A 24,805-nucleotide genomic window follows, 5' to 3' on the forward strand; every position below is an offset into this window, starting at 1 on the left:
ATATGGTGCGTTTATTTTAGCTGTAAACTATAAATGCAAACTTTGGACAAGGTTTATTGGTCCGCATCTAAACAGATGTGCACATTAACTAGTCAAGTGTTTTGCTCCCTTTGCCAAGCCTTAGTGAAAGCTTAAATTATGTCCTGACAGGCCGTATCACAGGAAATTTAAATAATTAAATAAGTGGTGAAACGTTGTATTATATCGTCACCCTTCTCAAATGATGGAGTAAGTAATTTTTTGTCAAAAATGATTTTTTGTTTTTGCCTACATAATCTCCTCATGATGCTAGCCACCTCTTGTAAAAGTGTCTAAATCCTCTGTTGAGGAGGTCAATTCCATGGCTGTTGTATAATGGCCTATGTCAAGAGTATGGAGAGTTTTACAGTCTTTTCAGCTTCAGGAAAAACCAAAATCTACTCAGCCACTGAAGCTATTTCTAACATTCAGGGCTCATCCCCTATTGGTAAGAGATAAGGATTACCACAATATAGGCTAGGCATTAAATATTGCCTAGATATTTAGTATTTTAATTCTGTCTTTCAGTCAGCATTTTTGTCCACAAAGTGTCTACATTCATGAAGCTATCATTTAGTAATGAGTGGAAGAGCTCCAGGATCTGTGGTTGTAACAAGTAATCTTTTTTTGTCAACTCTTTCTTCTTTTTGTTTTAAGATTACTCCATAAACTGTTTTTCTTTTAATTTTGGAGATTGGTCTGCAGATGACTTCCTGTGCATGTTAACCAATCAAATGTAATCGTGTAATTAGCAAAGATGGTTTAAATTATATTTTACAGTGGGTTGTGGCACAGGAAATATGAAATAGTTAAATATGATTTTAACACAAAATGATTCTGAGATTTAATTTATAATTTTGTCATTTAATTATTTAACTGTGTGGTATTAAACAGTATTTATAAAGATTAATTTGATTGCTTTTAATGTATTTAATAACAGTATTACATACATAAATACTAATTGAAGTTTTTTTTTATATATGATTGTGGCACTTTTGGTCCTTAATAGCCGTGAAAGTTAGGTTTCACGGCTATTATTTGAAGTTATAGTGAACTAACACTGATCACCCAGTAGGAGGCAGTATACTACACATAAATTGCCAATGAAGTGGCTTACATGCCTGCCAACAATACGCACACAAACGCATACAAGAAAACGACTTTTGAGTAAATGTCAGCTGTAGTGGCCTCTGTGCATTAATACACCACCTATAAATATTTTCCCTAAAACTGCTGTGACTTTCCCAAACATGAGCTCATTCCTTCATGTATTGCGTTGAGTTGTTGCAGAGGCGGACGATTTTTCCAACATTAAACTGTAAATTTGCTCGTATATCTACAGGAATTTCTCCACTGTAGCTGTCAGCTTTGTAATTTAACCCCAGTGCGTGAGAACAGCGCAGTCATCCCAGACAGGGAGCAGGCTATCCAGCCAGTTAAACACTCATGAGAGCTGAATCCAGCTGCAGGCGAGGCATTTCAAAAAATGACTTCATAAATAACGATGTAATTACCTGATATCATGTTCAAATATGGACAGAAACTGGCTGGAACATAAAAAACAGAAAGGATGCTGTCTTTTCCAGGACACGCCCTGCAGCTGGAAAGTGCTCTTTCCATCGCGCATTCTTCTCCAGTCCACCTCATTGCAGAATGTTTCCCTGCGTTAAATGCCATTTTATAACTGGGAAAACTTAACGCACAGATAGGCTATTGTTTTTCCGGGCTTCCTCTAAAGCTGCTGCACCGGGTCTGCTTCCCCCACTATTCAATCTCAGCAAAGGAAAAGAGGCTCTACCTACCGGGCATGTCTGCTAGGGGTGAGTATATCTTTTGCCGCAGAAGCCTTCATAACAAGTCAAAAAAGTCCCACAGATCTTTTTTTGGGTAAGAGCCTGGTCTTTGTTCAAGAATATCTGATGGGAAAAAAAGCCCTTCTCGTGTTGGCTTGAAGCAGTGGACTCTGATAATAACACTGGGATTATAAGTAGGTTACACTGGTGCATACAAACTGAAACTACACCTCCCACTGCTGCAGCTTTAGATTTTTTCCTTTTAATTTATTTTGTTGATATGCGCTGTAACATGAATATAAATATGAATGCTGACTTCATTCCATACCCTCGTAGAGTTCCACATTAATTCATTTGTTTGTGATCTGGTGTTAGGATTTTTTGCCATTTTTCTTTTATGTTTCTCACATTTTGTCACGCCACTTATAGCAGCCACACAAACCTCAGTGGATCTCTTTAATTTTTTGTGACAGGCCAACACAAAGTAGTGCTTAGCTGCAAAATAGAATGGAAATGTTTGTTTTTGTGATTAAAAATAAAAAAAGCAGTTTGGTTTGCATTTGTAGTCACTTACACCTCTAAATAAAAGTTCCCCTAGTCAATAAACAGTGAAAACCAGATTTATTTATAAACAAAAATCAGAAAACTACGATGGACATTTCTATTCAGCTCTTCCTGAGTCAATAATCGTAAGAACCACCATTTGCAATTTGCAACTATAGCTGCACGTCTTTTGGAGCATATCTCTACCAGCTAAATACATCTAGACACTGTTTTCTTATGCATATTATTATTTGCAAAATAGCTGAAGTTCAGCCAAGGAGGATGGAGATTGTCTGTGAACGTCAATTTTCAAACTTTGCCACAGATTCTTTAATGGATTTAGGTCTGGACTTTGACTAAGCCATGCTTGAAGGTGTACCTGAACTCTGGTATCAAGTTGTCTGCAGTCTTGTCTTGCCATGTTATGGTAGGTTTGCAGTTGTGTCATACTATTTCTGTTTTCAAAAGATGCACTGAGGGAGATGTTTAAAACCTTGGGGTTGGTTTTATAACCTAATCCTGCTTTAAACCTCTCCAGAATATTATTTCTGATCTTTCTGCTTCAGTTCTCAGCCTTCAATAATGTTCTCTAAAAAACTTCTGTGGTCTTTACAGAATAGTTGTATTTACACTGAGATTAAATTACAGAATACTTATTAATTATGTGCCTTCTGAAGGCAATTAGAGGTGGCGTCCCACAACTTAGTGGTAGAGCAGGTGCCCCTTATGTCCCCGGTACGATTCCTGACCCTAGGCCATTTGCTTCAAGTCTCCCCCTTCTCTCTCTGTCGTTCATCCTGTCCAGCTACTAATAAAAAAACACCCTGGAAGGCGAAGGTTGTTACAGAACAAAATGTGGAAAAGTTCTAAGCTAATGAATACTTTTTGCAAGGCTCTGTATGCAAATAGTGCAGGTGGATTATGAGCCAGCAAATCTCTTTGTGCTCACATGGTGAATCTAGCTCCAGCTGAAGGATGTGATTAAATGGTCCATAACTGACTCACCAAACGTTGCATAGAAAGCTAACAAAATTGCAAAAACATGATGTAACCCCACCTTATAATATAAATTAATGTAGTTAGTAGATTTAGTATGGCAAACATCATTCTATTACTGACTAATGCAGCGGCCTTGCATACAGGCTCTTATAGTGCGCAGCATATCACACCCCCAGGCTCTGTGTGGTTGAATCTGGGTATTAGGATGCCTTTGAACTTCTTACATTAATGATGTGGCCTGTTGTGTCGGTTCTCCGTGGTTGCTGGTGGAGATCGATGGAGCTACTTGACAGCTCTGAGGTAAACACTGCTGATCTCATAAGCGTGGTTAAGCCCTTGCAAACAGTCCTTCATTAGTCATGCAAAGTAAGTATCACATGTTCTGGAATGATTAGACAACATACAACTTAACTGATTTTCAAAAACATGAATTGGATGCACAAGTTTTGATTTATCATAGATTTTCTCTGATCCACACATGTTACACAAATATACCCACAATAAGTTGCATCCTGACTGCAGAACGTTTGTAGCAATTGTCAAGCTTAGGGTATCAGTCTGGCTGAATTCAGTGGGCCTTGTCGGTCATCTGACATGAATCTTCCTTTTAAGTTAAGTCTTTATGTATTCGGTAGGGTTAAGGTTGAAGTCCAGTTTAAAAGCTTAATGTGAGCCTTCTTTATCCATCCCAAAACCAGTTGTACTGTGTGTTTAGGATCATTGTTCTGTTGGACCATCTAACTCTGTTACCTTCAGATGAAAGAAAATAGGTTGTGATATTTAAGATTAACTTAGCAAGCAACAAGCTTATCAGAAACCAGAAGATGCCGGAACACCTTCATTACTCACCACAGTGAAGCAGAGGGTGCCGACCCAGAAACAAGCCCCTGATCTAAATTCAGCACCTTCAAGGTCCACAGGAATTTGCAGCTGTCCACATAGAGGGATGTCTTCTGGAGAAAAGTTTTATGGTCAGACAAGACAAAGATTTTTGTATTTGGCCATAATTACAAGACGAATGTTTTGAAGAGCCCATGTGAGGGTTTCAAACCTAAGAGCAATATATTAATTGTCAAGCATGGTAGTGGTAGCATTATGCTGTGGGACAGCTTCGCTGACTGGGGTAGTGTTGAATCGAATTATCCATCTTCCTGAACTTTACCATAAATCAACAGCTAGATGGTTGAAACTTGTAAAAAATTGGGTGTCTCACCAGCACCATGATAACAAACACACAAGACAACTGGGAAAGGATAAAGAAGGCTAGCATTTAACCAAACCAGGGGTCAGCTGTCCAAGAGGTCAAACCTATTGAAAATGTTTGGATTGTGTCAGGAAAGGAGACAATTTAAATGTTACTGTAGATCCTCAGTCATCCAGGACATGCCAGCCATTAATGCCTAAACAGAAGGCTACTGGACTTCTGTCGTTTCCTGAAGATGTTTGACTTCTCTTCTAAAACCCAAGAGAACTGAACAAGCCTTTTGGATGAGAACTGAAACATCTTCAACAAACCCACCAATCCTAAAAAGAAAAGTTGCCCAATATCCAGTCAGAATTATTCCAGAAGCTTGTTGATTAACACCTGTCAAGTATGGGTGTGGCAGCATCATGCTGTGGGGCTGTTTTGCCACAGATATGTTGCATGTAATGAAATGAATAATGAAATAATGAAAGGAGGACTACCACAGGGTCAACAGTAAGATGCTGGAAATATGGACAAATGTTTGTTCCCGCAGCACAGTGATTCCCAAAACACATTAAAACTATTTTTTGGTTGAACAAACTGGGCTAATAACAAGCTTATGAAATGGTTCTGAATTCAAACCTATTGGACAATACTTAAAAGTAAGGTCTATGTCAAGAAAACCAAACAAATTTAAACAAATGTTACCATTTATGACAGGAAGAATTACAATTGAAGCTTGATGATTGCTACAAAAAAGGTGTGGTCAGTGTTCAACTTGCTAACAGACATGTGTATGTATACATTTGAATCTGCATTTCTAATTTTGCTATTTTCCTGTGTTGATTATTGAACATTCTAGGATCAGCTCACATTTACATGTTAAGGTAAATTCGGACTCAGGTTCCGGTTAAGAAGCCTAATACTTAAAGATCTAACAATAAAAAGACAAAATATAGCAATCAACACCCACAGTAAATTCTAACTTGTGGAAGGTGTGTGTTATATGATTTAATCTAGGAAAAACAACCATTCAAATAAATAACAAAAAGCCCAAACTTATTATGACATTAATGCCAGTGACTGTCTGAAACTGTAAAGGTCTGACCAGAATTGTTCAGTTGCATTCAGGGTTTCTTTTCTATGTCTAAATTCCATGCTTTTCCACACTTCAATATTTAGATTTTTTAGGACATCTTGGACATCTAACTTTAACACATTTACTTTGAAAATGCATGTGCTTTAGTCTGTTTTTCTTATCCATATGTCCAACAACAAAAATAACAACGCTGAAGTTGGTTTTTTAACTTAGCTGTGTAGTAAAGGGGTATTCCCTTGCTTTTTCAACATCTATGCTAACTGAAATTGGCTCTATTTCAAAATCTGTTCCACTTACAGATTTACAATTAGGACTGGAATATCTTACGTAGATCAGGTCAAGGAAAATCAAAACTGGTGCTGGTCAGTCAAAGCTTGATACTGCAATTGGATTGGTAATAAAAAGCTTTTATATGTTTTATACCTGGGTTTTTACTCAGTAGGTTAAGAAACTGAAATTGTTTGTTTAAATGTTAAATTCTAGTTGAGATGTAACAGTTGAAAGATAGAGGGCAAATCTGTGCAAAAACCTTTTAGAAATTACATAAAATGGAGTAAGTAAGGAAGTCTGCAAAGTAAAACATTGTCCGTTCTCTGTTGTTAGTTTTCCACACTATAAGAGTCAAAAAAATGGAGAGAATTCCAACCGTCCATCTAAACATTACAAGACTATTTTAGAGTGTATGTACAAGGAGTAGATCTTGATTCATCTCAAGCTTCATGGTTTTTGACAAGGCACATAAAATGTTTGAACAGAAAATTTTTAAGCTGTGGTAAACTCTTATGAGAGAATCTGAATGCATGCAAACCATCAAAATAATTAGTAAAATGTTTAGTTTAATGGAAAAGGTCACTATACACACTGTAGCCTTTCAATGTTGTAGCTTCTCTTTTTTATGTTTGGACTGTTAGCTGATCAAACAATTGGAAAAATATTTGTCTGGAATTTACAAAATCTGGCATCATTTCTGTGTCTCTTTGCTAGTCTATCTTTCTGACTTCTAGAAGAATTACAGTTTTTATTATGTTGTTGACATTTTAGAGGCTCCATAAGAAATAGAAATGTGACAACATGCTTCTGTCCGTCCTGTTTTTACATAGCTTTTAAGATGAAAGGAGTTACTGTGTAATGTAGTTTTTCTAGATTTGAAGTGTATTTAGACAGTTCTGTCCAATAGTATATATACGGCTTGATTTCTGTCACCTTTTGTCACGTTGCAACCAAAAACCTCAATGTATTTTATAAGGATTTTGTGTGATAGACCAACACAGATAGTAGTGGAAAAATGGAAAGTGGAAAAAAAATAATACATGTTTTTTATTTATTTATTTAAAAACATTTTTCCTATTCATGAATGTTATTAGATTACAATCAGGGGGTGACTTCTGAAGGCATTTGGTTGCACTGGATTTTATTTAGGGGTATCCGAGTAAAGTAAATTGTAAGCCTATAAATGTTTTCTTCCACCTCATAATATGTACAAAAAATTTCAAGGGGTATTGTTAGAATGGCCCTTGGCAGCTGATTAAGGCAGGACGCTTGAGGCAGAGAAAAGGTGCAGACCCACTTGGTGTTTATTCAACAACACTGAAGACATACAAGTAGGAGATCCTGTTACACAAGTCACACATGGTTACAGCTACAGCCACACTCAAGTTGTTAACCGGCGGCCTTTTATAGCCCCTCTCATTAACAGACCTACCATGACAGGGGAAACAAACTTATACACTAACATACTTACAAAATAGTTAAAACATTACTTTATTTAACAAATATTATTACTAAACATCCCTAAAACAAGTCTGTACCTAGGCTTAAGTCTTTAACGCTAAACACTAAAATGCACACAGTTTACTCCTCCCCTTCAATTTATAACGGTCTCTTCTGGAACCTTTCAAAGGTGCTCTGGCCCCCGGGGAATCTTTTAGCCCAAACACCCTACAGAGTAAGAGACGGAGGTAAGTCATTTGTTCAACAATACACTGGAACACAATCCATTTCAAAGATTAGTCACAATACTGGTATTTTATACATTTTGTTTGGTTTGTTTAACAGGACAGGTCATCATCAGTACCAGCTGAGAAGAAGCTGCCTAAAACACTCACAAACTAAGAATAAAATACTCCAATGTCTTTCGCAGTATAATTTGTTCTTTCAACAATATTCAAAACAGCATTTTAAGTGTACAAGCATAAGTAATGAAGCTCTTCATTACATTTCCTCCCCCCTCTTTTTAATAACACAGTACCTTAACCTTCAGGAATCCTAGACAAGCAGTCAGCTACAGTGTTGGTCTTTCCACCCTTGTAGCGGACTGTGAAGTTATACGGTTGCAGGGCGAGGTACCATCCAGCAATCCGTGCGTTTGCGTCCTTCATCTGATGCAACCACTGGAGGGCCCGGTGATCTGTTTCCAAAAAGAAATGCCTTCCCAGCAGGTAGTACCTCAATGATTCAATGGCCCATTTCATTGCTAGATATTCTTTCTCCACCGTCGCATATCCGGTCTCCTGGTCCAGAAGCTTTCGGTTCAGAAACACTAGCGGCTTCATCTCTAAATCATCCTCCTGCACTAAAACTGCCCCAAGACCCACTCTGCATCTGTTTGCAGTGTAAAGGAATTCTCAAAATTTGGGGTGTGCAAAACAGACTCCATGCAGATGGCATTTTTAAGATCCTTAAATGCTCTGTCATGTTCAGCCATCCATTGAATCTTATTTGGTGACTTGCTCTTGGTGAAGCTGTTCAACACAGCTGTACGCTCTGCAAATTTAGGAATAAACTTCCTGTACCATCCTACAAGGCCCAAGAAGCTTTTCACCTTTCTAGTAGGTACAGTAAAAGAAGGTAGTAGGTACAGGAAAAGAATGAACAGCCTCCACCTTCCCCACCTGTGGTCTAATCTTGCCAAACCCAATGACATAGCCTAAATAGGCCACCTCTTTCTGGGCAACGGCACATTTCTGGGGATTAATGGTCAGTCCAGCTTTTCTGATGCACCCCAACACCTGTCGTAAAAGGAGCATGTGATCCTTCCAGGTTTGGCTAAACCACATCATCCAAATAGGCTGCTAAAAAATCTGACACATCTCTCAAAACATGATCCATAAATCTTTAAAATGAGGCAGGTGCTCCCTGAAGACCAAATGGCATCACTTTGAAGTGGTACATATCAAATGGTGTCACTGAATGCTGTTAGCTTGCGTGCCTCTGGTGCTAGTGCCACCTGCCGGTGCCCTTTACTTAGGTCCAGTGTAGTGATATACTTAGCTCCTCCCACTCTCTCCAACAGATCGTCAACTCTGGGCATAGGATATGGATTAAACTGAGACAAAGAATTCAGATAGCGAACATCAATGCAAAATCCCGCCTCCCTGCCCTGGTCATGTTCCTGATCTTGCTACAATCTATATAAACATCATGCATATTCTCACTGAATTAACCGATACTGCAAGATCTTTAGCCAGACGTAACGATGTTGTGCAGCTAGAATTAGTCGGGGAAAATCTGAACCGTAACGTCACGTTTACCATTAACGATGATGGGAATATGATTCTGCCTGCTTTTGAGGATTTTCTGGATGAGTTAGTACAGTCCAACGCTGAAATGCCTGCAGATAATAACCTGGAATTTCTTCTATAGGTAGTTAATGACCCTGCAGGAGGGTCAAAACGTAAGGTTAAAGGAACGTTAGACTGTGAACTGATTAATAAGAAAAAGCGTCACCTGTATATTGTAGATAATACCGGTAATCAGTTATGCTTTGCCATAAGTCTTGCACACGTCTCTGACTCTAACCTTACTGATAATCAGGCTTTAGAGCTGGGGAGGGAGTGGCAACGCAGGGCTGGTTTAGATGATCAGACAGCAGTAACTTTCAGCGACATTGGTAAATTTGAAAACATTCTAAAGAGAAAAATTGTAGTGTTTCACAGAACCGTTACAGACTCTGCAGCTCTGTGTAAATTTGAGACCAGTTTCCCTGATCAATCAAACCCTCTCTTTCTGCTGTTATTTCAAGGTCACTACTATGGGATAAAAAATCTCAAGGGTTTTATAGGATCGAGATACATCTTTGCATATTGTTACGGGAGCTATGAAAAGCCAGACACACACCATTGTGAAGGCTATTGTCCGGTGTGTCACTCATACCAGTGTATGCGTGAAATTAACGAACCTGTCGCCTGTGCAGGTTGTCACAGAATCTGTCGTAACTCTTCTTGTTTCAGTAGACACAGGGAACCTCGCAAAAGACCTAGTGCTGACAGGCCCATGAGTGACTGTGAGTTGGTAAAACTGTGCAAGGTGTGCAAAAGGATATACGTTATTCCAATCAGCAAGCAGGATAAACCACACGTGTGTAATGTAAAATGCCGTATTTGTGGTGAGAATATACCTCCTGATTTAGATGTGACGTGCGATGGTCATCTGTGTTACATTCAAACCGCCCAAGCCTGTAATCAGTTAGATGATAAACTGGTTTTTTATGATTCTGAATGCTTTATTGACGAGAACGGTGTGCACATCCCCTATCTGGTCTGTGTTAAAACGCTGAAAGGTGAGGAATGGCATGCTTATGGATTGAATTGCACCCAAAAATTACTTCTCCATTTCAGGAGACAGAGGCTTTACCTTAATAGCTCATAACGCACGTGGGTATGATAGCTACCTGATTCTCACAGCTATGCTGCAGTTAGGCATTAAACCTCATCTCATGTGGGGTCTTTTCCTCCTCCATCCTCCTACGCTGTAGAATGCATGAGCCTTCAAGAACAACAGGTGTTTAGCAGCTGGTACAGAGAAGCGAGCAAAGGGGTCTTTGACTTTGAGAAGGAAGCTCTTCGTTATTGTAAAAATGATGTGGACATTCTTTATCAAGGTTGTGTTAAATTCAGGGATGAGTTCTTTAAGGAGACAAGTGTGGATCCGCTTAAATGCGTCACAATAGCCTCAGCCTGCATGAAGGTTTTTGTAACCAATTTCCTTCCTCCTAAAACCTTGGCCATCCCCTCACCTCTGGACTACAGGCGTAGTAGTAAGACGTTTTCCAGCACGTCCATTCAATGGCTTGGCTGGATTTCAGACAGCAGAAAAATTGACATCGAACATGCATTGAACATGGGGGAAAGGAAAATTGGTCCATATTCTGTGGACGGGTATGCAGAGATTAACGGTGTCAAAGTTGCGTTTGAATTTTACGGCTGTTTTTTCCACGGCTGTAAAAATTGTTACATGCCTCATGACAAATGTCCGTTGAGAGGGGTCGCATTTGAACAGTTTTACGCAGCCACTGTTGAGAGAAGCAAGGTGCTCCAAACTGTGTACGGTCTTCGTCTCGAGGTTATTTGGGAGCATGAGTGGACTGAAATGAAAAAATCAGACCCAGTGGTGATCAGCTTTCTTGAGAAAGTTAATGCACCCGAACCGCTATCACCCCGAGATGCTCTGTATGGTGGACGCACCTGTCCTATGAGGTTGAGGTACACAGCGGGGGCAGGTGAAACTGTACACTATGTGGATTACACATCTCTGTACCCCTATGTAAATGCTAGCTAGGGTCTTTCTCCTCGGGCACCCCACCATCATTTACAAACATTTTGATGACCCCAGCAGCTACTTTGGCCTCATCAGAGCTGTGGTCTACTCCCCACGAGGTCTCTTTTTCCCTGTTTTGCCTTACAGAACATCCCAAGGTAAACTGGTGTTTACTCTCTGCCGCACATGTGCTGAGATAAATAACCAGTCAGGTCCCTGCAGGCATAATGATGAGGACAGAGCTCTGACAGGTGTGTGGGTGAGTGTAGAGTTTTGTAAAGCGCTGCAGTGTGGTTATCGCCTAGCTAAAATCACTGAAGTTTGGCATTTTGAGAAGACCAGCGACACAATCTTTAAAGGTTACATTCACTGCTTTTTAAAGGGTAAGCAGGAGGCTTCAGGCTACCCATCTGAAGTGGTGGATGAGGAGAGCAGGTCAAAGTATGTCGCAGACTACAAACTTCACCAGGGTATCCAATTAGACGCAGGCAAAATCGAGGTGAACCCTGCCAAAAGACAGGTAGCGAAACTGTGCTTAAACAGCTTTTGGGGGAAGTTTACGCAGCGAAGTGATCTGTCTCAGACCACAGTCATCACTAACCCTGATGAGTTTTTCAGCTTCATGTTCTCGAGTAAATACAGGGTTAACTACTTCCATTTCTTCAACCCTGAAATGTGTGTAGTGCAGTGGAACTAAAAACGTGTCATCTCTCCCCCAAGCAAGGTAAACAATGTGTTTATTGCAGCATTCACCACCGCTTATGCGCGTTTAAAACTTCTCAGCAGCATGGAGAAGTTACAGGACAGATTGATTTATATTGACACAGACAGTTTGATTTATGTGACAAAAAGTGGTGAAACTCCTCTGGAGTTGGGGAATTATTTGGGTGATCTTACTGACAAGCTCGCAGGAGACAGCATTTCAGAGTTTGCATCAACAGGACCCAAGAGTTATGCATATCAAACCAAAAACCAGAAAAAGCTAGTGATATGTGCTAAGGGTATCACTCAGACGCATGAATGCAGCGAGAGGGTCAATTTGGACAGCATCAAAGGGCTGGTCGAGGGCTACTTACAGGGGTCAACTGAGGGTGTCATTGAAATCCCTCAGCACACGATCAGGAGGGATAAAAAGAGATTCCTCTTAAGAAATGCTGCATTTGTTAAAAGGTTTCGGTTGGTGTATGACAAGAGATGCCTTTTTTCTGACGGGACAACTCTGCCTTTCGGTTATTAGAGCATAAAAAGAAGAAGAAGAAAGATAAAATAAAAATGTTGCAATCTGCCAATTTACAGGAGGTTGATTTTGATCCTAGATTTAGAGCGCCTTTCTCATGTATAATAATAGGACCCAGTGGTTGTGGAAAAAACTTTTTTGTAAAAAGTGTTTTGCAGAACTGTAATCATGTCATGGATGTTGTTCCAGAAAATATTGTGTGGATTTGCACATCTTTTCAGCCGATGTATGCTGAATTGCAGAAGATGAATAAAAATATAACATTTGTGGAAGGATTGCCTCATTCTTTTGAAGATGAAAACCTGTTTCCTCCTGATCAGAATCATCTGATTATTCTAGACGATGTTATCGCTCAAGCCTCAGATGATGAAAACGTGATGAAGGTCTTTACCCAGTTTCGTCACCATCGTAATATGAGTGTTATGATGTTGACTCAGAATGTTTTTCATCAAGGAAAGTTCAGTCGCACTATTAGTTTGAACTGTAATTATATGGTGTTGTTTAAGAACCCGAGAGATAAGCTGCAGCTGAATATACTGGCCCGTCAAATGTTTCCATCTCAAAAGGGTCTCTTCTTGGAGAGTTTTGAAGATGCGACGAGAGAAGCTCATGGATATTTAATCATCGATTTTACGCCTACCTGCCCAGAACATTTCAGATTGAGAACAGGCATACTTCCTCACCAGTGGCCTGCTGTGTATGTGCCCAGAACAAAGTAAGTCATCATGTCTGCACGTATAAAAAGGAATGTACCATTATTCAGAGCCTTGTTTGAGGCCACCCCGCAGAAGCGCAAAGATATTCCCGCACACTGCTCTCCCGACTTTCTTCAGGCTCTGTGCGAGATTGCTCTGAATATCCTAAAAGGTAACATTAAACTATCTCCATCTCAACACCGGAAATTGAAGAAGCAAAGAAAAATCATCAGATTGTTGGGTGATAAAAAAACCGGAATAAAAACTAAACAGCTGGCTCTCAAAAGGCAACGAGGTGGTTTTATTCTCCCCATCTTAACGGCTCTTGCTCCCTTGATAGGTGATCTAGTGGGTGGTATAATCAGGAGATAATGTCTCTCAGAACATCGCAGAAAATGTTTCTCATTTCCCCTCATCAATTCAAGCGTCTGACCCAGTCAGACACGTCCATCAGACAGATGGCGGAGGAGAATTTGGATGCTGAAATTAGAGCGATAATAAACGAGCCCGGTTTGACTTCTTATGAAAAAATCAAGAAATATGATGCACTTTTCCAGAGGTATCTGACTCTACTCAAGCAAGGTGTGAAAGAAGAACAGCGGGTAAGTTTAACGCTGCAGCGTGACACAGAGGTTCCTGAACATGAGCGGTCCCAAGAAAAACAAGGCCCAGGGCAGGACGAGGCCCCTAAGGGTCAGGTTGTTACGGATGTACTGAAAAGCCTACCGAAGCATAACCGTAAAAATGCTGAGTACATTTTGATGAAATTATCCGAAAGAAGTGAGAGTTGGACTTCGCGAGGTGAATTTGTATATAAAGGGAATGTTGTAAAGGGGTCCCACATGATTGACTTGTTGAAAAATCTCATCCTTCCGTTTAAAAAATCTGGAGCATGGCTACCCCAAGGGTGGTCAGACTTTCTACATACCTTGTCAGAGGTAAACATCCCCATATCTTCAGTCATTAACCCTTATGCTCGTGAAGAATATAGACAGTTCAAAACAGGTGGTACATCTATTGAAAATGGGGGTACACCACCCAGCATTAAGCAGAGAAGAACAAGAAGAAGAAGGCAGATAACTCATTCTTCCCATTGGTCGAGATCCGAGCTGGAAGATCCAAAAAATGCTGATCGGAAGTCAAAAAAGTTTCTTCGTAAGACGACACTACCACCCCGATGGATTACATTTTCACCATAAACCGTTATAAGAAAATGAAACATGTAGCCTATTTCTTTTATTCAATAAAATATTTATTGATTATATTTTCATGTCTAGCTTCGTTCTCTGCTTCACACACTAACATATGATGTCATTACACAAATATTATATCATAAGAAAAAACAAACAATGGGAAAAAAAAAAAGATAATTTAAATTCCATAACAATCCAGAAACATCTCCAAAGAGCATGTTCCGTGAGTATAAAATGTACAACTTTGATTAATGACACATTTCTGATATTTTTTCACAAAGTTAGATACCATTAAATCATTCTTAATCACATCTCCGGTGTATTTTGACAACACTTGCTGCAGTGATAATCCGCACGCTCTATGACATAGATAAAAAATGCAATGGTGACCGCACACAGTGGACATAATGTTTTGAAGCTGATTATTATGATACAACTTTTTTGATGAAAAGAGATGCTCCTAATATCCTGAGTTTGAAAGTAGAGTCTCTTGCGACCATGAGACAAAAGGCATCGTTGGCTCTTGTAAGTTTAATTTTGAGGTCAACAGAGTTTAAAAGAAGTCTTTCACAGAAAAATATGTCTGCATGCAGGGGGCCTAGTAGATGTACCTCCCTGGAATTTTCCGTAAAGCCTGCTCTGCTGTTAAGACCTTGGTTAGGGCCGTTAGTTGTAACAATAGAGTTCAGAGCCCCTGCAGTGTCTTTATAAAAAAGACCAGAGCTAAACTGGCTTTTTAAAGAATCCTCAGAAAAGTTTAACAATGTCTCAATCATGGCTCTGTATGGATGTGTAGCGCTGGATTGTGAAATCAATCGATCTCCGAGAGTGACGTCACACTGACTGAAGATGGTGTTTAACGGGTAGTTGATGAGCCCTACAGGTGCATCATCCGGCAGGTTTGTTCCATCCTCGTTAGTAATTTTCACTCTGAGATGCAACAGCGTATCGTTGAGATCTAGATACTTTTCTCCATCTCCCGGAATGAAAAACTCGATCGGGCCTCCATCGGTGATTGCTGATAAAGGCTGGATCTCGGTGTAAATTTTATCTTCAATCGATAGCTGCGTCATCGGGGCAGAAAATAAGTCCAACTCTGCCAGCGTGCACTCTGATGATTTGTTATGTAAAAGAGCCATTATTTAAATATATCAAAACATGCGGATGACTTCCTTCCTCTTCGTTTGTCAGCTCCAACTGATCTCCTTTTTCGCGTTTGTCGTTGTTTTTTAACTGTCCTTAAACGATCACCAGGGGGTCTTGTTCTGGGTCTTTTGGATAAAACCATAATTCCTGAACCTTCTTGACCTTCGGTGCGTGTAGAACCACTCATTTTACTCACGGCTCTACCGATGACATCCGAAACGATATTTGATGCAGCCGTTTTAAGATGGGGTTTTGCAATAGTAAATCCTTTTTTAACCAGAGGGGATACGAAGCGGAATAATTTTGAAAATAATGATCCAATTCCGCGTCCGTACATGACCGGGGCCCCATAAAACCCTGGCAGATTACCGCCTGATTGACTTACATAGTAATTTACAAAGCAATTTGGATCACGTCTCAGACTTAGATGTGCCATGTTCTCTCTTGCCTGCTTGATGCAGTGTTGAAGGACCAGGGTAATATGAATGATAATCAATCAGTCTTAGAGGTTATATATATCTCTGTTTATACAAATAAAATTTATCTCAGGCTACGTTGTGATATCCCCGGTTTGAAGTGTAGTCTTACGATGGTCTTACCATAGACGAAATTTACAAGAACATTTTGGTCCGATTTAATTTCTATATGGATATTTTCAATATGTCTTCTGGAAACTGGAAGGTAGTGGGCAGGGTTAAACGTCAGAGTAACCATATCACTGAAGTCGCCTTGTACTTTGACGGTCCGCAGTAAAGGCGCAAAAGTGTCGCCTACTATTTGCGGGCTAACCACGTCGCTGTAACAGTATAGGTGATAGAAACCAGCCTTTTTATCTGCCGGAAAAGGAGCCAGTTTTGGTTCAGATACATGAATCCATTCCCCTGGTTTCACTCCCATCATATAAGCCAGTGTTGAAGAAGCGTATTTCATACGGACCGCTTGCTTGAAATGCAAATCTCTTTTGAACTTTGCTGAATTTAATGCGGATATCCGAGTTAATTTTTTTGAAAAACAGTTCCATCTCTGTCTCGAGTTGAATAACGCTGTTATAGTAGAACTTTATTCTTGCAGGTTTATGTAGAGTATAGGTATCTTCTCCCGATAAAAAATCTTTAACTTTTTCAACCGCTACCTTCTTCCCCGTTTCATCTTGTATAACCCTCCTCAACCTTTCTAAACCCCCTAAACGTCCAGGATTTGATGGGTTGTAATATACATTTTTCATGATCCTTCTTTCAGACATCCCAGTTTTATGCTCACTCTGACGATTACTTGTTAAATAATGAATAAAACAAACACCTGAGGGTATATTTATACTTCTTTTTTTATTTTGTACCCGTATTTAATAGAGAAACAGAAAAAAAACCACATTCAGATAATAAAGATCAATTCAAACATTGCAATCTTTAAAAAAACCAAAAAACTGTTATATATGTATACCAGTAGAAAGCCGAGAGAGAATACAGAAAAGACAAAACAAGTCATCAATCATCTGAGATCGGATCGTAGCACTCTGAGACAGAGTTAAGCTGCTTGAGACAATCATTACCGCTCATCTTATCGTACATATCAGTGATTGCACTATGGAAGCCTTGTACCGATTTCAGTTCATATAAAACCGTCTCAGCAATCGTTTTCACTCTGAAGTCATCTGCTTGTATGCGTCGAAGTGTCAGAAGTTTCCGAATAGCAGGAAGGAGCTTGGGGTTTACGAGTCGTCGCACGATGCGTTGAAAGTTGACTTGGTAATACTCCTCCTCCAATATCTCCAGGCACTGATACTGTCGTTGGCTCGGGTGGTTCGTAATGCACCCATAACAGGTTTCTTTGACATAGTTCAAACAGGTTATGTTGAATAAATGAAGTATTGCTGTTTTCACCGTATTGATGAGAGCGCTTGAGATCCAGCCGTCAATTTCATCACCCTGATTACTCTCCTCCTCCTCTGGTGAAGGCTGAGGGGCAGGTATCGGGTCTGGTGTTTGTGGGGAAGGTGAGTAGCTGATGGTTGCCTCGTCCTCCACAATCACCCTCTTGTCTTCAGGTTGGATATCTGTGTGTACAGACTCAGCCACGCATAGCGGTGAATAGAGGCCGGGTGAAGGCGGATGATACGATCTGAGGTTGTGTCCTGTCGGTGTCCCTGAACTGAATAGGGACTCAAAGAGCTGCGACGATGAGGCGGCTGGTGAGTAGAGGTCTGGAGAAGGTGGATGATATGGCCCGGTGTTGAAGCTTTTATCATCATGATCAGGAGAGAAGACGGTCTCTTCTTGCTGGCTGTAGAGGTCCCAGTATGGTGTTTTCCCGTACATTCTCAAGGTCTGCCGCCCGCCGTTATGAAGAAGAAGAGTCTGTGAGCTCGCAGTTAGACCCTGATATATAGCGCAGGAAGGTGGGAGGGTCCTCAAGAAGGGGAGTGGGTCCTCAAAAGAGGGTGGGCTTTAGATCCACAACAGGGAACGTCAGGATTCTTTTCACTGACATAACATCAATCCAGCAGCATGAGTTTTCGAAAAGGTTGGAAAGACGCTGTCCAATTTCATTAATCTTCTCAACCCAAGCATCATACGGTAGAGCCAGCACAGTCTTGAATACACCGCAGTTCTGATTGAATGCCAACACAAACAGATCTGAGAGGGTCGTCTGGTTATTCTTGCGTTTGCTTGCCTGAAAAGACCAGCGGCCATTTGCTGTGGTTTTTGACCCCCACGCTGCACTAAAGAGAGGTTCTCTCGCAGCTATTTCAACATCGGAAGGACACATTCTCATCCTTTTTGCTGGTCGAGGAGAGCTTTCATCTTCATCCTCCCTTTCGTACACTGAGACTGATTCAGGGTTATCGTTAAGGTGTGGGATTGCCAGCCGTAACACAGCCCAGTCGTTGTGGGTGAGAGTACACAGAGCCTATGATCCATTAAATACCTCGTCTTGATCCAATTGATACAGGCAGAGCTCTCCTATTTCGTACATGAAAATATACCCCCAGCTACCGCTCAGTCCATATGGTTCCAAAGACCACTCTTCCTGCAGAGTGTCGAACGGAGGCCTTTGTACCTTGCATAGGTAATATGTTGATTTCTTCGGGGCATCCATTTCACGGCGCGTATGCCTGTAGACGGTTACTGGGGTTTCACACAGAAGAGATGTACGTCTTAGCTGACCTGAGGCCTGTTTTTCATCCATTGTTGTTGGTGAAGTTGAATCATCATCTGCAGAGTATGTTACGATAGGAATTCCGATAGATATCTCAGACGAGGAAATAGATGATGTAGATGATTGTTCATCATCTTGGCACATCTTGCTTTTCTCCCCGGTTTGATGAAAAACTCTCTTAACTCTAACCATTGTTCAACAAGCGTTCTTTTCCAGCGAATACTGCAGGTAAATTGTTGCGTTTTCTGCTAGTTTTTAAAACAAACAATGAAGAACGCCCCTCTGTTTTTTAATTTGTTGATTCTAGATTCGCCCCCTAATGACGAAATCCTATTAGCGCGCTTAGTTACGCCCCTTGGCCATACCCCCCGAGACATCTCAGCAACAGCGCAGATGCGTTAATTCATTAAACAGTGGATGTGTATTGTCAGACAATGCTCCAGACTTATAGCCAGGAAAGTGCTATTTTCCTCTTAATTACTTTGTGACTACAGTTGGTGTGAAGACTGTCTGAGACAATACACAAGTTGTCTTCTTTAATTCAATAAACAGTGACATGTCTGAGGATTTTATAACCTTTATTTTTTATTTTTTCAGTTTCTTGTTATGTTTTACATAGACATACTGGTTACAACCACTGGCTCCCACGTGGAATGAGGAGAAAACTGTTTTCTCTAAATCATCAATAACTAAGATGCTCTAAGATGAAAAAAAGAAAAGCTTAAGGTAAGTAAAATTATCATCCATTTTACCAAATGGAGTCTCTCATGATTCCAAACAAAGTCTTTTAGCTGTAGAATCTATTTCTAATTTGGAAACAGGATACTGAGCACTCATAACAATTTTTTTCAGTTCATTGGTTTCTCTGTTTTAGATCATCTCTACAACAGAAGCCAATTCATCCTTCTTTTCTAAATAGCATCTAAATAACCCCCTGTGTTAAAACAAAATGAATTTACAATCTGTCAGAATTTCGTGTGATGTGCCTGCATTAAATTGAGTGACCTTTTAAAGTGGAGAAACTACATGTTTTGTTTTTAGATGTAAAAAACATCTAAAAACATACAATTAGAAAGATTCGCTTCCTTGTAATGACAACTTCCGGTTAATGACAACATCCGATTAATGATGATATCCGGCTAATGACAACTGGCTAATGACAACATCCGATTAATGATGATATCCGGCTAATGACAACATCCGATTAATGATGATATCCGGTTACGTCACAGGAAGCCCCAGCCACCGGAAGTCCCGCCCTAGGATGTCCCAGCCACCGGAAGTCCCACCCACCTGTCAAAATTTTCACACCTCGTTTGATTGAAGGATGTCCTTAATGTCTCTGTTGTGCTAACAGGGCATCCCTCCCTTCCTGTGGGGCCACATTTTCTGGGCGTGCTACTGACTGTTCTCTGTGAGAGTGTAGTTCTGCTTGCTGGATGAGCTCTGCAATAATGAGGACATCATTACCCAGAATAACTGAATATGGCAACTTTGAGGCAAGGGCTACTGACATGAAATGTGTGCCCTCCCGCAGTCAGATATACATCAGCCATTGGATATGCATGCTTATCTCCATGTATGCAACTTATGTGATATTTCTCCTCAGTCCAGTTTTCTTTAGGTACTAAGAAGACAAAACCACAGTCTGAAATCCCCCCGTATCTAGCAAGGCTGTCTGACGCTGACCATTAACCAAAACTGTTACTGTATGAGCAGCATCCTGAAAAGCATGTTTCGTCGGCCTGGGGACAGTGCAAAACGGGGATGGCTCAGAATGATTAGTAAGGGGGGAAGAGTACTGATTATGACCCAGTCCATTATATAAATAGCATCTTGTATCTCGCTTAACTGAATGAAAAGGGGGATTCTTAGCAGCATCAGGTTGGTACTTACTAGAGGTAATCTGCCTACTACTAGAAAATCCCCTGTTCTCTGACTGACCACAACCCCTTCCATCCCTAGAGGACTCACGTTTGTGGGGAAAGTTGATGTCCCGGCCAAAAGTACTATGTTTTGTCCCTCGTCTAGCTGCTATGAAGACCTCCGCGGGTTGTGCCGCCTTTTCTGCTGTCTTTGGGTCATGCTCACGAAGCCACACTTCCAGCTCAGGTTTGACCATCTGCAGAAACTGTTCCAGGATCATTGTCTCTGAAACTTCTTTCACGGTTGCCTTGTCTGGTTTAACCCACTTGGAAAACATGTCCTTGAGGCGCAAATAAAACTCTTGCAGTCTCCCCAGGAAAGATGTCCAAAGAACGGAAATGTCGACGATAGGTTTCAGCTGTAATCTCATATTTTTGCAATATGGCTGCCTTCACCTTTTCATAATCTTCTGAGTGTGCAATATCAATTAAGACATAAACACTTCGTGCCTTACCAGTCAGTAGGGGAATAAGCCGGATAGTCCATTTATCTCTTGGCCATCGACAGACTTGAGCCATTCTTTCAAAAGTAGTCAAAAATTTTCAATATCATCATTAGGTGAAAGAGAATGCAATTTAGGTTCTCTGTGCATGCTGAGATCCCTCTGGTCTGACAGGATTGGTTGGTTGGCTTATCCCCTCACCTGGATCACAGGCATATCCTTACCATTGCTTGAATGGTACAATTTTATTCATTGTTAAGATAACATCATTCTTTTAATGTGAAAATATTTTCTTTTTCCATCTTCCATTCTGCATTTCCTTGTTTTTTATGACATTTCAGCCAGAACTTGACTGATGAAAACCAAAGTAGAAGTCTGTCCCGAGAATGAGTGAGAACGCCATCAGTGGGCTTTCAGTCCTAATGTGCTTCCCCAGCCCCCACCTCCACCATTTGCTCTCCTGTTATCAGTTCAGGGCCATCAGCTTTTACCTTGGTACGAATTCCTTCCCATTAATCGCACCACCTTGTAATACATCCTTACGGGCATACTACTCTGTCTGCGGTTTCTAGTTTTCATTGTGGTTCCTGTTTTATTCCATCCTGGACCTTTAACCATAATCTTTATTTATTTATTTATTTTGTTTATTTTATAAATCCATTAACGTAATCATTGCTACCTGTGAGTGGTTAGCTGCGGATGAGTCTGCTATTAACGGCCATGATGGAGTTCAGCCAGGGCGGCTGGAGCTTAAGTGGATTGTTGAAGGTCACCTTTGTAGTAATGATTTAATCTTTCCGTTTCCATCACTGTACTCTGGAAAATCCCCTCATAATTGAAAAAGGCAAACCAGATAGCTCAGCCTCTATCTTTCCATTTGTACCTCAGAGGTTTTGTAAAACTTGCTTTTTTAGTTTAATCACTCGTGTGGGTAAAGAGCCCGTGTTGGACTATAAAGGTGTACCGTTACATTCTTAGATACACTAACGCGTTAGACCATCAGGATGTGTTGTGGATTTACTCTGATCCACATAGGGTCAGAATTAACATACAGCCTCTAATATGGCCCCCTATATTTGGTTAAATGCCCCTTATAGGAATGGACATTTATCGTACCGTTTATCGTGAATAAAAAGTTCTTATAATGATAAGAATTTGGATTTTTTGTGATAAGGCTAAATTTTGGGTAATACTGGAAATCCCAAAAGCTGACTGTATTGTCAGAATTCTGGTTTTGCAGTTTTCTCCACTGTTGGTTCAATGAAAGTAACAATAAATATCAATAAATTCAAAAATAAGATTAAATGCAGTTACTGTGTGCAGTTTAGTGATAAGAAATCACACTTCTTTATGTAACTGGCGTCTTAAAAAGGCCTATTTAAAAGTGGGTATGTTTTTTTAGAGCAGTATTTGTTTTTGTGGGGCTATTATTGCTGTGACATGCAATCACAGCCATATAGTTACCTAAAAAGACTGAAAAGTAGTGGTAAATAATTTTTTATCAATCACTTTTATTATTATCACAATAAATACCTGGGTGTGGCTAGTGAAGTTGAACTAAAGATGTGGATGATCACAGTTAATTCATGATTTAACAAGGGACCAAATCCATTTTTTGCATAGGGCCACGCTGGTTTCATATTACAGGTACATCTTAGTAAATTAGAATATGCGTTCCGATAAGGCTCGTTTGTCAGATAAAAGGACATTTTGCAAAAAACCTTTAAGCAGATAGTAAACATACTTTTTATTAACCCCATATTTCTTTATTAAAATGTTCTTTATTGGTTTGATGTAATATTCTAATCTTAAATATCGTGTTTTCATTAGCTGTAAGCAGAAATCATCATAATTAACAGAAATGAAGACTTGTAAACATTAATCTATGTGTAATGAATCTATATAATGCAGAACACATTATATAGATAAAATAAATTAACTTTAAAAAATATTCTAATTTATTGAGTTGCACCTGAAAAAGTAATTTGATGGTCTAAAGCATTTAAGTCTGACAAACAAGCAAAAACAAAAGAAATCTGCCTGGAGGCTGGTACTTTTCCATTGCAATGTATTTAAATGCATCTAAACTTCTGCCTGTGACTATATAAATCTACATCCCAATTTTTATTTTGTGATAATTACTCCCTCTTTTGAAGACACTGTAGTAGAGAAATGTCTTGCTTTACTGTTGTTTTAAAGATGAAGTAATGGGGTCTAATAGAAGAAGTAATTGGATGTAATTCAATTGTGGATACCATGCTTCCTTCTTTTATCTCTTTTTCAAAAGACTGGCTTGCTTTTTCTCTCATAATTAGAAATGACAGAAATGATTTAAAGGCTTGTCCAGCTGCAAAAAGCCTTCACCACCCACCACTCTTCTAACTGGCACATCTCTGTGGATTTGCCCTGCTCTGACTTACCCATCTGCCCTGCCCTATCTCAGAGCTGATGTAGCACATCCTGTACATTGTACCTGTTACACTGCAGTGCAATCTAAATGATCAATGGTGGATCACAAAAAGGGAGGCACTCTGCTGTAACCCAATCTGATGCCTCTTCCTTTTCCTACCACTGGAGAGGGCTTGCTCAGGCTGCAAGACAACACGACCTTCTGCCTCAGCACTTTTCTCTCCCTGTCTGACTCTGTGTGCATGTGTTTGTGTTTGTATATGTGCGAATAAGAGAGAGTGGTGCGCATGCATGTGTCCTGGCAAAAGCCTGAATAATTGAAGAACAGAGGAGAGAGTGAAAGCGCTGCCGGACAGGACAGAGTGTGTGGGGAATTGTGCAGAGATGGAGGAGAGGAATACATTGAAGCAGCAGCAGCCTGGCTACGATGGGCTCTGCAACTATGCCCAGAAAATCACCTCCTGCTTTGGACTGGACGGTAAGACAGAGTGTGGGAAAGATGAAGGAGACGGTGGTGAGGGAGATGTTTTGATTCGCATTGCAACATAAAAAGAGGAGAGGCTTTACGAGAATGTTTGTTTTCAGTGTGCAGGGGCAGCTCATGTATTTTCCTTGATGTTTGTGTGGATTTCTGAGATTGTGGGTAGTAGTGGTGGAGCTACAGCATAGTGGACTACAACTAGAGGGTAATATGTTATGCAGCAGACCGCTGTGTCCCCAAATACTCTCAGGTGCATGTGTCCATGTCTGTGGAGGTATGGTGCTCCTTGGTCTGCCCGTCTTTCTGTTTATCAGACTAGAACTCTGCAACTGTGTTTATAAGCAAAGGAATGACTTTATTCATAAACTCAGCTAGCTGAACTCCAGCAACCCTGTCTGAGCTCCGTCTTAGACATAGAGGTTTTCTGGTGCCTGAGCCATTCATCTCCAGACTAAACGGTTATTTTGAGCTTTGTCACTGTCTGCTGTATGATTTCTATCATGTCTGCTGTTGTCTAATCTATTTGTTTTGTTGGACCTAAAACAGAAGTGGGATCAGTCGTATCTGTCTGATGAATAGTCAGCATCAGAGAGAGCAGTGTCTTTTATTTTAGCTAATAATGTGTATTTAAAGAAAAAAAGCTGCACTCCCCCATGGCAACACCTTCCATCATTTGTTCCCACCAAATCTTAATCTGGGCTATCTTTGTAATGTTTGTGAAGTTACGTAAATATTTTTACAGTTTGTAAAGATTCCACGTTTGCATCATCTGTCATTTCACATCTCGATGAAAAAGTAACCACAAGCAAAACTCACATTTCCAAGAAGCATCCTGCTACATCTGGGTCATGAAAGAGTGCTTGTGAAGAAGATGAAACATTCTTTAAGACTTGGCAGAAATGGTTTTTGCTCCTGTTGTAGATGCTTTGATAGATTAAAAAGCTAAA

At 40.2% G+C, this 24,805-nt stretch overlaps 1 protein-coding gene across 3 annotated transcripts in view; it reads left to right on the forward strand.

Annotated features, from left to right (window-relative positions):
• Window positions 1–1,572: 1,572 nt before the first annotated feature.
• The window catches only part of LOC124858653 (actin-binding LIM protein 1-like), an 89,331-nt gene continuing 66,098 nt past the window's right edge, over window positions 1,573–24,805 (forward strand). Inside the window, exon 1 of one of the 3 annotated variants that reach the window (XM_047350761.1) lies at window positions 1,573–1,838. In XM_047350761.1, the coding sequence (XP_047206717.1) occupies window positions 1,826–1,838 (13 nt within the window). In that variant the 5' untranslated portion in view covers window positions 1,573–1,825. Of the gene's footprint in view, window positions 1,839–23,577; window positions 23,856–24,805 lie in introns of those variants that run through there. The other 2 variants (XM_047350758.1, XM_047350767.1) reach the window with 2 other exon arrangements.

The sequence above is a fragment of the Girardinichthys multiradiatus genome, chromosome 22, assembly GCF_021462225.1.
Source record: "Girardinichthys multiradiatus isolate DD_20200921_A chromosome 22, DD_fGirMul_XY1, whole genome shotgun sequence".
In the NCBI taxonomy this organism is placed as follows: Eukaryota; Metazoa; Chordata; class Actinopteri; order Cyprinodontiformes; family Goodeidae; genus Girardinichthys; species Girardinichthys multiradiatus.